The sequence below is a fragment of the Anarrhichthys ocellatus genome, unplaced genomic scaffold (genome assembly GCF_004355925.1).
Source record: "Anarrhichthys ocellatus isolate YVR2014 unplaced genomic scaffold, GSC_Weel_1.0 scaffold66, whole genome shotgun sequence".
Classification (NCBI taxonomy): domain Eukaryota; kingdom Metazoa; phylum Chordata; class Actinopteri; order Perciformes; family Anarhichadidae; genus Anarrhichthys; species Anarrhichthys ocellatus.
The window spans coordinates 2215432-2231968 of NW_022280096.1; the positions used below are offsets into that span (position 1 = coordinate 2215432).

The window sequence follows — 16537 nt, forward strand, 5'->3', positions numbered from 1 at the left end:
GGAGACTTCACTCTCATCACTGGCATCCATGAATCAAGAAGTACGTACAACTATGTCAAACTATTTATTAACAAAGAAAGGAGGATGGACTTTGTCTTTAAGTGAACAGCAGCTGTGGTAAGTGAAGTGCTTTTGTGTTACATCTGCAGTACAAATGAACACTGTAATGCTCTGTGTTCATTTGTCTATGGTGTCGTTTTTATGATATGGTTAATATTGTTCCCTCTGATGTGAATAATATTTGAATGGTCCGTGCTCTTCAGTGTGTGGTGGAATAAGTGTTTTAGCGCCGCAATGTTGCTAGATTGATTTTGACTATATGCATTGTCCGTTAATGACGCACCATCCCATCATAAACGTATTCATGTATCTGCACTCTGCAGTTAGTGTATTTGTAGGTGTTGAGCTTCATTTTTACACAAAACAAATAGGGGTGTTGACAAAATTCTCGGTTTGGCCGTCTGTTATCAGAGCACTAGCAGGTGCTTGGACATTTGGTTTACTGTTTGGGCTTTTGTTTTCTTTAACAAAGCAGGAACTATGGTCTGGAGAAGTGGAGATTGTGTGGCGATTGCTTTAGCCCTGTTTGAATGAGCAGGGAACAGCTAAACGCTGTGGGGTGACTTTTCAGCTTGTGTGCTGCTGTTGTTTTCCTGCTAAGCTAGTTTAGCGTAGCGGGCCTCCCAGAACACACGTCCCTCACCAGAGTACAATGTTGTTCTTCCGTGGTGGGCGTGTCAGACAGCAGTTGTCTGTTAGGTTGGGTCGGTTGCCATGTTGAGTGCAGTGGCTCCACCGAGAGAACATTTCCCACAATTTAAGCTTCTGCATTTTCCAAATGCACGAGTATTATTCAAACGTATTGTTCGGTTCGTAATGTGTACCGAACCGTGAGCCTCGTATCGAACGGTTTAATACGAATACGTGTATTGTTACACCCCTAGAAACAAATAATAACCGTAGCTGTGGCGTGATATTGAGGTTATTAGGAGGTGGTTCAACTGTAGTAGGACAGCACTGAAGGCCCAGGTATAAAATGCACGGCCCGCTACTGCATATAGCAGAAACATTACCCTATAATCATCAGTACGATGTTGATAGATTGTGACTCACTAAACTTGTAAAGAGGGGTATTTCCACCACTTCACAGAAAATACTTTATTATGCTGATAAATTAGTCATCTGCCGCTATGGTTAACCGACGGCATTAACTGTTAATGTACATGGGAAGGATGAATATTTAACTGTATGTTAGTTATTATGAAATACTGTAAGATACAGTTGTAAATCCAACGTGAATTTACAGCAATTCATTACAGCAGTGGTGGGCCGTCAGGGCCAGCAAGGCTTTCTCTGCTGGCCTAAACAGAATCACAAAGTTATAGCTATTTTATAATTTAATGATTTTTCTTAAATACACTACATGTATTTACCATTATCTTATTTTCTCATTGCACAGCTACTGTCTTCCTCAGTTGCTCTGCTTCCAGTGCAGCTTGTTTTAAGTAGAGCTTTTATCCAATCAGATTTCACCTCTGTGTCTCTAGGTAAGAACAGAGACCCAGGCCTGCAGACTCACAAGTGAATCCATGTGCACTTTAAGTGAATGGGGACGATATTGTTGATTGTCATAGTCTTCAACCAATCAGATCTTTAGTTTGACATGTTGGGCGTATTCTTTGACGTGCCAGAGCCTGCTAGCTGGCCTACAAGTACGTGATTGGTCAGTGGGCTAGCGTGACATGTTGGGCGGTGACAATGCCAATATCTGCTGCCTCTGTCGAGCGGACATTTTCAGCCCTCAAACGCATTAATATGTATTCAAGAAATACAACTGGGGCGGCTCGACTGTCTTCACTGGCGTCCATGAATCGAGAAGGACTTCTTACTGGAACTAAAACGCACGGATGTACTGAACAACGTGAGATTATAAACTCTTTATTAACAAAGAAAGGAGGATGGACTTTGTCTTTAAATAGTGAACAGCAGCTCTGGTAAGTTAAATGTGTTTGTTTTTACATCTGCAGTAGCTTTAATATGCTTGTTTATATATTATTATTTCTACAACTTGTTTTTAATGAAGATTTTTGTTTGGTTTAATATGTGATAGGAACCATTGTTACGTCCAATGTTGCTCTGGGGACATATTTAGCCGGTGCCTGTGTTGGCAACTTGGCGACTTTCACGCTAAATCTGGTGACTTTCAAAACCCTCATGGCGACTTTTTTTGTCAAAAGCTACTAGTGACAAATCTAGCGACTTGTTCTGGTGTTATTGGAGAATTTTCTGGTGTTTTGACATTAAAGCACGTACGCTTTACACTGTCGTGAACGAGCAGCGGGTGCTGCCGTGAGCCCCTCCGCCGCCGCCCACAGAAGCCTCGCGCAGCAGTCAGAGCAGAGAGGAGACGCACTCTCGGCAGATAGTGTATCTACAGGTGTTGGCTTCATTTTCACACAAAACAAATAATAACCGTAGCTGTGTTTCAGCTGCAGGACAGCAGTGAAGGCCCAGGTATAAAATGCACGGCCCGCCACTGCATTACAGTGTAAAAAAAACAAACCACGGCCACACACAAGGAGGTCCTGCAAATTATGACAGCTACAGTAGCTTGGAAAATAGCAATAAAACTGTATATATTTATAATATTCAATTTACATGGACATAATGGAGAAGCGTGGTTTCCATGGGAATGCAGCCGTCAAGGCTCTCGTCACACAGAAAGTAGATTTTGGGGTTTCATCTAAAACTAAAGGTTGCAAAAACAATAAATGCAGAACATGTCTACTTATCAGTAACTTTTTTGAAATGCATATCATTGCATTAAATATGAGCAATGGGCAAAAAGGCATAAGAAAAAAGTTGCTGCTGGACGGAAAGTGTTGGCAAAACAGGAAAGGCATTGCCTTAAAATGTTTCCCATGTAGAGAATTATGTTCTCTGGCATCCACAAACAGTGGTTCTTGGCGAAAGTGGAATAAGCTTAATTACCATATCTTTCCCCTTCACCCGCTGCCTTTCTTCCCTCAGGGAATTGGCTACCCTGAGCACTCAACACAGAAGTTAGCATTTGCATAGAGGCCAGTTGTGTGGTTTTAGCATCCTGTGTGATTGAAGTGAACAATAACACTCAGGCCGATGTGGTAAACACGTGGTTGAGTGTGCTCAGAGGGGAGTTGTGACCATGCATATGAACTGTAGATTCCACAGGTGAGGTCATATTGGGCCGTGACAAGAAAGTTCCCTGGAGCACAAAATAAGGTTTGGCACAGAAACTCAACCATCAGTGGTAAAAAAACTAGTTACAAATGGTGGTTGAGACCAACTTATCTTAGAATATAAGAAATGCCGCAGGTTTCTTGAATAAAAAAGGTAAATGGACTTTACTGGTGAATGATGACATGTACAGTAAAACATTTTTCTAGTTTACATATATACATATACGTATACACATACGTATATATATACATATACGTATACATATATATATACATACGTATATACATACATATACATATACATATATATATATATATATATATATATATATATACGTATATACATACATATACATATATATATATATATATATATATACAGTTATATATATATATATATATATATATACTGTATATGCAGTGGTGGGCCGTCAGGGCCAGCTAAGCCTTCTCTGCTGGCCTAAACAGAATCACAAAGCTATAGCTATTTTATAATTTAATAATTTTTCATAAATACACTACATGTTTTATACATTTCTTTCCCATTAGCTTATTTTCTCATTGCACAGCTCCTGTCTTCCTCTGTTGCTCTGCTTCCAGCACAGCTTGTTTTAAGTAGAGCTTTTATCCAATCAGATTCAGACCCTATGTCTCTATGTAAGGAGAGAGGCCTGAGGTCCTGTAGGTAGACTTTGCAGATTAAAGTGAATGGGGACGATATTGTTGATTGTCATAGTCTTCAACCAATCAGATCTTTAGTTTGACATGTTGGGTGTATTCTTTGACGTGCCGATGCTACCCAGGTAGCCTGCTAAGTATGTCTGCATTAACGTACGCCGTGATTGGTCAGTTGGCCAGTGCGTGACTAATGTGAAATTTAAGGAAGCTGGCAGAAGTTAGTTGGAGTAGTAAGAGTTCAAATTATAAGAGTTCAAATTATCAGGCATGATAATTATATAATTATGACTCAGCCAGGAAAATCATTTGTATGAACGGTGTTCCTGGCTGACAGCGTCTCACATTTTATGGCTGGGAATGCGTTTCATTTTAACTGAGCATCTTGGTGTTTGGAGCTATGCTACGCTAACCTGAGGACGCCATAGCACGGCACTACGGTGCTTTTGAAAACTTTTGGAGAAACCCGAGTGGATCTACAGATCAACGAACACATTCGCAGGGAAACGGAGCTCCACAACCGCAGACCGGCCGCGGCCGGTCCTCGCGGTGGTTGGACCAGGCGGCCGGACCCGCCGGCCGGCTGGTGCGCCGGCGAGATACCGGCCCCGCTGCGAACCGGCCGCCGTAGACCGGCGAAATACAACTGGGGAGGCTCGACTGTCACCATGAATCGAGAAGGACTTCTTACTGGAACTGGAACGATGTACTGGGATTAAACTCTTTAACAGAGAAAGGAGGATGGACTTTGTCTTTAAGTGAACAGCATTCGGTAAGTGACAAACTGCGTTTGTTTCTTTACATCTGCAGTAACGTGTTGTTTTTATGAATAATATTTGAATGCCTCGTGCTCTTGTGGTGGAATGCGTGGATCCGCTGCAGGTTGGCTGGATTGATGTGTCATGCTTTGTTGTCATATGAATTTATGTGACTGGTTCTTGTGACTTTGTGGGTGTCATTGTGTTAATTACGTTGATTTGACTATGCATTGTCCATTAATGACAGCGTCCCGTCATGCACGGATTCATGTATTTGCACCGTAGCTGTTCAACTGTAGTAGGACAGCACAGAAGGCCCAGGTATAAAATGCACGGCCCGCCACCGATATACAGTGTGTATATATATATATATATACATACACACACACACACACACACACACACACACACACACACAATGAGTCAGTTTGTTTTCACTGAAAGATGTCGGAGGACAATACAGGATTAATATCAGGCTTGTAAATTGCTGCGTTTCTCAAATTAAGGAGCCAAACATTTATGGAGGAGAGAGGACTGCATGAATGTAATAATTTAATATGACCTTAATATTATGTTTTGAATGGCAATTTATTGCATTTGTATATATTCATGGGAGTTGATGTCCTCACTACCGCTACGCTCACGCTAGTGCTAGCAGGCCTGCAACAGAAACAACCTAATTGCTTAAACTAGATTGTGATGTACTAGTCTTAAATATAAAAATATCCATCCATCCATTTTCCTCCGCTTATCCGGGGTCGGGTCGCGGTGGCAGCAGGCCAAGCAGGCTGACCCAGACCTCCCTCTCACCGGCAACATGTTCCAGCTCATTCTGGGGGATCCCGAGGCATTCCCAGGCCAGCTGGGAGATGTAATCTCTCCAGCGTGTTCTGGGTCTTCCCCGGGGTCTCTTCCCAGTTGGACGTGCCTGGAAAACCTCCAGTGGGAGGCGTCCAGGAGGCATCCTAATTAGATGCCCGAACCACCTCAGCTGACTCCTTTCGACGCGAAGGAGTAGCGGCTCGACTCCAAGCTCCCTCCTGATGACCGAGCTCCTTACCCTATCTCTAAGGCTGAGCCCGGCCACCCTACGGAGGAAACTCATTTCGGCCGCTTCGACCTTGTCCTTTCGGTCACGACCCAGAGTTCGTGACCATAGGTGAGGGTAGGAACGTAAACCGAGTGGTAAATTGAGAGCTTTGCCTTCCGGCTCAGCTCCCTCTTCACCAAGACGGTCCAGTGCAGCGCCTGCTTTACTGCTGCAGCCGCACCGATCCGCCTGTCGATCTCCCGCTCCATCTTACCCTCATTAGTGAACAAGACCCCGAGATACTTGAACTCCGCTTGAGGTAGGCACTCCGTCCCCACCTGGAGGGAGCAATCCACCGGTTTCCGGCAGAGAACCATGGCCTCAGATTTGGAGGTGCTAACTCTCATCCCCGCCGCTTCACACTCGGCTGCAAACCGCGCCAGTGAATGCTGGAGGTCATGATCCGAGGAGGCTAACAGGACCACATCATCTGCAAATAGCAGAGAGGCGATCCCGAGACCCCCGAACCTGACGTTCTCCGCCCCCAGGCTGCGCCTAGATATCCTGTCCATGAAAGTCACGAACAGGACCGGTGACAAAGGGCAGCCCTGGCGGAGGCCAACACCCACCGGGAACGTGTCTGACTTATTGCCGAGAATGCGGACACAGCTCCTACTGCAGTCGTACAGAGATCGGATCGCCCGTTGTAACGGGTCCAGCACCCCATACTCCCACAGCACCCCCCACAAGAACCCCCGAGGGACCCGGTTGAAAGCCTTCTCCAAGTCCACAAAGCACATGTAGACTGGTTGGGCAAACTCCCAGAACCCCTCCAGTAGTCTTGCGAGGGTAAAGAGCTGGTCCACTGTTCCATGGCCGGGACGGAATCCACACTGCTCCTCTTGAATCTGAGGTTCGACAAGCGGTCGGAGCCTCCTTTCCAGCACCCTGGCATAAGCCTTCCCCGGGAGGCTGAGTAGTGTGATACCCCGGTAATTCGAGCACACTCTCCGGTCCCCCTTTTTGAAGATGGGAACCACCACCCCGGTCTGCCATTCCATGGGCACTGATCCCGACCCCCATGCGACATTGAAGAGGCGTGTCAGCCAGGACAGCCCAACTATGTCCAGCGCTTTCAGCATCTCAGGGCGAATCTCATCCACCCCCGGCGCCTTGCCACCAAGGAGCTTTTTAACTACCTCAGCGACCTCTGCCAGGGATATGGGTTAGCAGTTCCCCCCCTGCTGAGAACAGCCTTGGGTAAGCCCTGCTTTCCCTTCCTGAGCCATCGGATGGTTTGCCAGAACCTCCTTGAGGCCAACCGAAAGTCCTTCTCCATGGCCTCCCCGAACTCCACCCATGCCCGAGTTTTAGCATTAGCGACCACCGCAGCTGCAGCCCTTCTGGCCTGCCGGTACCTGTCAGCTGCTTCAGGAGGCTCCTGTGCTAACCAGGCCTTGAAGGTCTCCTTCTTCAGTTTGACGGCTTCCCTCACCTCCGGTGTCCACCACCGGCTTCTCGGGTTGCCGCCACGACAGGCACCGATGACATTCCGGCCACAGCTCCTAGCGGCCGCGTCCACAATAGAGACTTTGAACATGGTCCATTCGGATTCCGTGTCCCCAACCTCCCTCGAGATGTGTGAGAAGTTCTTCTGGAGGTGGGAGTTAAAGACCTCCCGGACAGTGTCCTCCGCCAGACATTCCCAGTTCACCCTCACTACACGTTTGGGCTTACCGGGTCTTTCCAACCGGTTCCCCTGCCTTCTGATCCAACTCACCACCAGGTGGTTATCAGTTGACAGCTCTGCTCCTCTCTTCACCTGAGTGTCCAAAACATACGGCCGCAGATCAGATGATACGATTACAAAGTCGATCATTGATCTCCGGCCTAAGGTGTTCTGGTACCAGGTACACTTATGAGCCACCTTATGTTCGAACATGGTGTTCGTTATGGCCAAACCGTGGCAAGCACAGAAGTCCAATAACGAAACACCATTCGGGTTCAGATCGGGCAAGCCGTTCCTCCCAATCACCCCCCGCCAGGTTTCTCCGTCATTGCCCATGTGAGTGTTGAAGTCCCCCAGGAGAACTATGGAGTCGGTAGGCGGCGCCCTTTCCAGGACCCCTCCCACCGACTCCAAGAAGGCCGGATACTCCGAACTGCTGTTTGGTGCATAACCACAAACCACAGTCAGAGCCTTGCTCCCCGCAACCTGTAGGTGCATGGAGGCGACCCTCTTGTTCTCCGGGGAGAACTCCAACACAGCAGCGCTCAGCCGGGGGCTCGTGAGTATCCCCACTCCCGCCCGGCGCCTCTCACCCTGGGCAATTCCAGAAAAGGACAAAGTCCAACCCCTCTCCAGGAGCTTGGTTCCAGAGCCAAGGCTGTGTGTGGAGGTGAGTCCAACTATATCTAGCTGGTATCGCTCCACCTCCTGCACCAGCTCTGGCTCTTTCCCCGCTAGCGAGGTGACGTTCCACGTCCCTAGAGCTAGTCTATGCTGCCGATGATCGGCATGCCCAGGCCTCCCGCCTGACCCGCCACCTGGTCTGCATTGCACCCGACCCTGATGCTTGTCCCTGCGGGTGGTGTGTCCACAGGGTGGCTGCTCCATGGTGTTTATTCGGGCTGAGCCCGACCGGGCCCCATGGGCGAAGGCCCGGCCACCAGACGCTCGCCTATGAGCTCCCCTCCTGGGTCTGGCTCCGGGAGGGTGCCCCGGTTTCCCTGGTCCGGGCAAGGTGGCTGAAGTCCGTGGGCTACTTATCATAAGGGTCGTTTTGAACCGCTCTTAGTCTGGGCTTAGTCTGGGCTAATATAAAAATATATAATATATCATTAAAAATGTATAGATTGTTCTGCTGCTTCATCACACAAAGGCACACATGCAACCACAGGAAACAATGGTGATGGCAGTACAGAACGCCACAGTGGCTTGTTTTGACTGTAGGTCTGACAAAATTTAAAAGTCAAAAAAGTGATTGGGTGCTGAGGAGGAAAAAAGAGTTTGGCTAGTGAGAAAATGTGGACAACACACTTATATACCTTGAAAACCAAGAGAGTTACAGAGGTAGAAGATAGACACACACAAGTTGGAGCAGAGGAGACAGACTGGGTAAGTAATAGTACTGTAATTATATTATTTGGATTTGGATACAAACATATATTTAATACATTATGTGTAACATTGTTTTTATGCCAATGCATTGGCTACCTAATGGTAAAGTTTGACAATCAAATTAATGTTTATTAGCAGGCTAATTGCTAATTAGCCACCATGCTGACTTTGGTAAGACATTTGTAATGTTACATTGTTGCAGAATATAAACATAATGTATGTGTTACACATACATTATTATTATTAGTTTACATTTGTTAAATCACTTCATTATTCTTGTTATACATAGTTGCTTTAAAATGATTACTAGATTTCATCCTTACTCATTATATGCTTTGTGTCCCTTTAGCCTACTTCCATATCGAACTGTATTCCTTCATTTCTTCCATATCGAACTGTATTCCTTCATTTAAGGCAGCTTTCCTGGGATCTCAACCCTCTTTTTTGACAATCTCCATGTACACAACAAATGGGCACAGTGTCAGTCATACACATGACGAAGCATCCCGTCATGCGCAGGGTTAGGGTCGGAAATTTGATTCTCTGTTTGGGCTGTTTTCTTTTACAAAGCAAGAACTATGGTCTGGAGAAATGGGGATTGTGTGGCGATTGCTTTAGCCCTGTTTCAATCAGTAGGGAACAGCTAAACGCTGCGGGGAGAGTGTAGCGTGTTTGCTTCTGTTTTCCTGCTAAGCTAGTTTAGCGCAGCCTCTCAGAAGAGTATGTACAATGTTTTGTTTCCGGGGTGGACGTGTCAGACAGCATGTTGCCAGTTTGAGCGAAGTCCACCGAAAACATATTTCCCACAATTTAAGCTTCTACATTTTTCAAATGCACTAGTATTATTCAAACGTATTGTTCGGTTCGTAAGCCTCGTACCGAACGGTTTATACGAATACGTGTATAGTTACACCCCTAGAAACAAATAATAACCGTAGCTGTGGCGTCATAATGAGGTTATTAGGAGGTGGTTCAACTGTAGTAGTACAGCACTGAAGACACAGGTACAAAATGCACTGCCTGACACTGTGCATCATCAATATCAATACGGACATAAGCACTTCTAGCTTTACCATTCAATAATGGAATAAGTCTGAAAGCCCAATCTTCAGTTGGCTATATGCATGCTGCTGCTATCCTTTCAAAAGGGACAAGCTAATGTTCAATATCATCAGTATCAGTCAACTGCTGAAACCTTGGCTCCTTGGTAGTTCTCAAATATGCTACTGTGGAACTATCATAATGGGAGACTCCAAACATTGTCTGAGCAGGAGGGTAATCTGCATCTAAATCCACCACATCTGCCCGCAGGAGGTCTGCCTTACCAGAAAGTTGATCAAATGTTGGAGAGGTGCGGGCTTGCACTTCTAACTGAAGCAGATTGAACTGATGCTGCAATGCTTTAAATTGCTGCTCCTGCTGCTGTCCAATATATTCGCTTAGAATATTGGCCAGGTCGGTAACAGTAGGCTCCCAGTGCTCCATTTCTGAGGACCTGGCTCCATCTTCCGCTCCTTCCACTTCAGCTTGTTCCTTCAATTCCTGCTGCGGCTCTTGAGTGGCCAGTGCTTTTCCGCTCTTGCAGCCTTCTTCATGTTCACAACAGATAAAGGGAAGAAAGAGAAGTAAAAACATCCAAACACTTGACCTCCCACTACTGATGGCACCTCCGCCACCATAAGGACCAGGGTACGCACAAAGCTGGGAGAGCAGGTAAAGGTCGACAAAAATAGGGATTTTATTCACCCAAAGTATTTACAATAGTTAAGATGGGTAACAAAATCAAGCAAAAGTGAGAAATTAGAATAACTATATAAACTTAACATAATTGCTCTGAAGTCTTAGCACAACTTAACTAACCAGAACATAGTTTAAAACAACATAGTGTGTGCTCTTTTGTCCATGAGACACTGCCCCCCCATCTCCTAATGATCTAAATGATGGTCGGCTACTGGACACTGATGGTAAATTTTTTTTAATCATATTAACCTTATCACAATTTTACTTGCTTGCGTGCACTCAATCTGGAAATATAAAGTGGGCCAAAACAAGTGTCTGTATGTCTTATATCATGATGTTAATTAAAATAACTGGGAAAATTAACATTCACTATGCTGCAGCCGTCACACCAAGTACTTTTTTTAAACTATATTTTGCCTGGTGGTTACTTTATCGTTATCATTACTATTTCTATCATTATTAATAAAATTAAAACCTACTTCTGTAAATGTGCTAAAATTCCTTTTTAAATAAAAGTTTATTTTGAGTTTATACTTTGTCATAGATTTCTTTACTTGAATGCCAGCTGGTGACAAGTGGAGGGTGTGCTGATGATGTTGCTGGCTCAGCTCAGTTACTCCTGTGTGACCTGTTAATGGCCTAGTGGGTATTTGATGAGTTGCAAGAATCTGAGGCTCAGGGTGTTCTTTACAGTCATTACATCTTTGTCACCAAATCTCCCCCTGCTAAGCTGATTTATGGTCAGCTCCATGGGGCATGTTTCTCAGTACCCCCCCCTAGACATCCCATGAACTCTGATCTATGAGGGGGGTGTTGTGGCTCAGATGTAGAGCAGGTCGTCATACAATCGGAAGATTGGCGATTTGATCCCCGGCTCCTGCAGTCCATGTCAATGTGTGCTTGGGCAAGACACCTAAACAGTATAGTTATGGACAAGTGTTAGCCCGTGTATTGGCTCATTGTATGAATTTGTGTGAATGGGTGAATGACATATAATGTCTCGTCGGATGACTAGAAAAGTGTTGTGATTCCAATAATCTTTCGATGTCAACAGATGAGCAACAACTCTCTTTCCAGTTCTGCCAGGACAGACACACAAACGCACACTCGTGAATACACATGTATATTTCATAGTTGGTATATATGGTTTATCAATGCATTCCTATATGATACACTGAAAAGATCTGACAGACTGAGTGTTGAGCCCCCAAAACATTAACAAGATTTGTAATTTCTTGTTTTAAATTGTGAAATTGAGCTAGAGGGACAATGAACTGAATGATTATGTCCATGAAAGTCAAATCCCGGACCACCTAAATAGACCCTTATTATTCCAGATTCTGTTCGAGACCTAAATTCATTTCATTCAAAATTAGAGTAAGTGATGAATTAGAAAATGTATATTGTAGATGTGAAATGATATAAATAGACAATGTATAGAGATGAAGTCTAGCCTGGTACTTTGGCTCTTTATTCAGAACTGGAAGCCCTTCATTCAAATTACATTCATCAGTGAGTAATATTCACAACCACCCGTGTAACCACAGAGTCAGTCACGAATTCCATGGACCATCTGCATATGTGTAGAATTGTCACATGATCTTCATCAATTCAAGTCTTGACTTTTTCAAGATTTGTCCTTTAAAGCCCATTGCAAGCAGTGCACACTCGTGTAATTGATGGATTAAATCATCTTGCACACAGTTAGGGTTAGGATTGTGTTTGTGCTACTTTTAGCAACATCCCAAAGAATAAAGTACACATTGGCAGCATGAAATTAAATTCAAATTTGCTGAAATATTGTCTTTGATTTGAGTACAAGATATGAGACATGCAACCTATTGGTCAGCAGTGTGCGAGTTACTGATTCACAGCAGATGCTGCTGGAGGTGACTGACAGTCTTGCTTACATGTGTGGGGGTATGTTTGTATGTGTATATCCTCTCTGTTTGCTTCCATGTAACTAAAATAGTGCCCCTTCCTGGGCCTCAGCTCTGACATTCTGCTGCTAATAGGGAAGGTGCGTGTGAGTATATGTATGTAGCCCTTGCCTGACCGTGGCCCTGTGTAAGTCTTAGCATACTCATTTATAGCCAAGCAGCCCATCAATCTTAATGGAGGAGAGAAGTGCAAACAGCCGATGAAATGCCAGACATGATCACTATTCAGTGCGGGAGCACAGAGGGAGTGAAAGTGAGGAGGGAGTGGTGAAGAAGGATGGGGTGAGAAAGAGAGAGGTTGCAAGTTGTTTATCCCTGTAGGTGATAATAATGATCTGATCCTCTCTCGTCTGTCTTTGTTGCTTGATGAACACTATCAGCTGTAGTGCTGGATGGGTCACTACCAGGCCTTAGATCACACTGTGTTCTATGTTTGTGATGTGGCCTAACTGAGACCTGGCGTGTGTGTGTGTGTGTGTGTGTGTGCCAGTGGGCGTAGGAGGTCTGCTGAGAGGAGGGGAATGACGAGAGGATATTTTGCTATGTGCTGCCAGACTCTTCTGAGACAGGACATTGCGTCTTCAAACAGCTCAGGGATCAGTGAATACATATTTACAGGTTGACACCAGCCATGTTTACCTGCTAACATCATTATATTATTAGGGAAATTATCCATGTAAGGCAGAGCTCATACTTTGAGTGTGGCATAAGAACTATGCCATGAGTCAAAGTTAGGATATATACAGCCACAGTATGTATGTGAATGTAACATTTCCATTAATATATTCCTTATACCTGCAGACATTTTCACACTCGGAGGACTATTTCTGGCTCTAAATCTGTATAAGGCAGTGGTTTGTGGCATTTATGCCCATATCTCTCATAAAGTATGTAACAATTCCATGTTGATTCATGTTTACACATGGAGAGTACTTTTCTTCTATTAACTATAGATACTCAATTGGACTTAAGTAACCCTATTAGTAGCTGTCTAACCATTGCGCAGGCCCAGAAGAATTTCTGTCATCAGTTCCATAATTTGTTACATCTTTTACACAGCCCAAGAACACTCAAGCTACACAAATAAATAGAAAAATGGAGAGGACGTATGTCGCTCACACGATTCATCTTCTGGTGCTGTTGATTTTGTAGTTTCAGTAAAGTTATGTTGGATTTTCATCCTGTATGTAGTTGGAATGAATCTGTTGAAAGTTTAGGGGAAGATCAGAGAAATATCTTCTGCAACTTAAGTTTGGGCACATTTGTATCTCTTAAAATAAATATATTTTCAATCTTTTTCTAAGCTTGTCTTAAAGCAATATTCACATGCATGAATATGGTAATGGTGGTAGGAGGAAGGCGCCTTCCCGGGAGTTTTAGGTTAATTATTTTAAGTTTTGAGCTACTTATTAGGGTTTGTCTTTATGTTATTTATACAGTAAGTAGTACAGTAAGTAGTTCTGTAAAGTTTTGTTTTAGTTTAGGATCTCAGCCCTCGTCTGTGTTCACAACAACAACAACAACCGACAATGGACGTGAACGAAAACAGGATATCTTACAAGAGAGAAACACTCATCATTAGAAAGGCAAGCACTCACCACTATCAAGACCCTCTCATTCTCGATCCCCTCTCACAATTTCCCGAACTGAGGAAGACCGGATGGAGGAAGAGAGGCAGGAGAGCCGGGGTCCTGGTCCGGATGAGGCGACATACTCACATAACCCCACTCCCCAGCATGTTACTGGCCAACGTGCAGTCTCTCGACAGTAAGCTATGCGAGCTACGGGCGCCGATCTCGTACCTGCCGAACATCAAGAATAACAACATAATCTGCCTCACAGAGACCTAGTTGTCATCTGAGGTACTTCATTGCACGGATAGAGACCAGGGGCTGGAAAAAAGGGATGGAAGGTATGTCTTTTTGTTAACCTGGCTTGGTGTGACCAGAGGTACATTGAGAATGTCGAAACCTTCTGCTCTGGTCCCCCGACCTGGAGTAACTACGTTGCTGCGGTGTCGGCCCTTTTGGTTACCCCAGGAGTGTAAAATCAGTCACTATAGCAGGTGTTTATATTCCCCCCCAGGCTGACACGGACACAGTGCTCGGAGAACTTCACAGAGTGATTCAAATGCTGCTGACCTTGCATCCAGAGACCTCACTTACTGTTGTCGGTGAAGTTAACCAGGTCAATCTCAGAGAGGTTCTGCCAAAACACCACCAACACATCAAGTTTAACACTCGTGGTGAAAACAAATGGAATCACTGCTACACCCCATGCCAATATTGCTACAAAGCCCTCCCCTGCCCGCCATTCGGCAAATCAGACCACCCCTTCATCCTTCTCCTCCCCGCCTATAGGCAGATTTTAAAAAGGGAAGCCCCAGACGACAGGACTGTACACCGCTGGTCAGACCAATCAGACCCTATACTAAAGGACTGTTTTAATCATGTGGACTGGGAGACGTTCAAGAGCGCAAATGATGTCATCAATACAGACACAGACACACAGACACAGTAACCAGCTTCATTAAGAAATGCACGGAGGACATAAAAACAATGAAAATCATGCCAAACCAGAATCTGGAGAAATACAAGTTATACACGACACAAAAATAACAGCAATCAAACAGGCAGAGAGCTAGTACAGACAGCAGATGTCCGAGCTCGCCTCCAACAACTCAAGGCACCTATGGCAAGGACTCCAAACTATCATTAACTGCAAACACCACTCCCACCCTTCCAAACTAATTTAATTCCTTTTACGCAGGTTTGCCCCATAGCACTTGGCCCCACAGCTTCAAAATGTTTTAAAGGCTGGTGAAATCCCTCATTTACTAAACTTTCTGATGGACCGACTCCAAGTCTCTGCTGACCATCAGCACAGAAGCGCAAACATTTTCGTTGTTTGTTAGTTTTCTCAGATGGATATTTTTATTGCTTCTTACATTTATTGTATTATATTTTACCTGTCTTTTTATATCGACATGTTCATTTTCTTTATTTTATGGAGCCTCCCAGCAAAAGCATTTAATCAGATTGTATTTATATAACCGGCATGACAATGAAAAACATTAAAACAATCATCTGTTACTGTATTCATTCATATGTTTCCTCCTGTTCATACTCGCTGTGAAAAGATCCCTTTTTACCACACTTTCAATCTAAGAGATAACAGACTAAACTGAAAAACTAAATGACTCAGCAAAAGTATTGATTTAGTTCAAATTTCTCTCTTTTTGTTTCCTTGAGCTGCAGTGGAGGAATAGTAACAAAGACGGATATTTATATTACAACTTAAAATTTGGAAGACAGCAACTTTATTTGTCCTGCTGAAGTCTGCCATTAGCTTAAACTGATCTCAAGGATGCATTTTGGCATAGAATGAGCACTGTGGATCTGGTTCTTATTCGCAATCCAATGGATCTCAATATGTACAGGGAAAGTCACTACGGCAAAAAAGAGTGTTTAACTGGATGTGAGTATTTAGACAGTGAGTTTTAAGAAAGGTTCACAGTCTATCTTTCAAATGTAATTATAATATACAATATACAGTCATACATACCCAAAAAAGACGACCTGATTTATCTTATTTTTGTATGAGATTCGTTCACTTGTTGGTCTATTAAGCAAGATAAATCAAGCATATTTCAAAGCAGTTCAAATATTTAAAACCTTATTAATGTTTTGTATATTTTGCCTGTAGGTCTGAAAGCCAGGGCCACTGAGGGCACAGCAGTGAGTGAACCTGGAAAAGCCTGGAACAGCTGTGAGAAACCATCAGATCTGCCATTCCTCACACTTCAACAGAGAACAAGACAACGATTTACGACGGCCGGAGAGGGAGAGAAAGAGACCGATAGAAAGAAGGACAGAGAAAAAGGGACGGACAGAGGAGAAGGAGACATAAACAGAGAGAGAGGGCAAAAGAATGAAATAAACAGTGAGAAGAGTAAAGACAGAAGACCTAAAGAGACGTAATAAAGCAAGCAAAATAAAAGGAAAGGAAAATAAATAGAGAAAAGAATAAAGAGAGTGTCCGAAAAAGAGACAAGG

At 44.1% G+C, this 16537-nt stretch overlaps 1 protein-coding gene across 1 annotated transcript in view; it reads left to right on the plus strand.

Moving 5' to 3' along the window:
- The window catches only part of tbx18 (T-box transcription factor 18), a 28735-nt gene extending 12476 nt beyond the window's left edge, over nucleotides 1–16259 (plus strand). Inside the window, exon 9 of the mRNA XM_031872871.1 lies at nucleotides 16188–16259. Coding sequence (XP_031728731.1) covers nucleotides 16188–16193 — 6 coding nt within the window. The 3' untranslated portion in view covers nucleotides 16194–16259. The remainder of the gene's footprint in view (nucleotides 1–16187) is intronic.
- The last annotated feature ends 278 nt before the right edge of the window (nucleotides 16260–16537 follow it).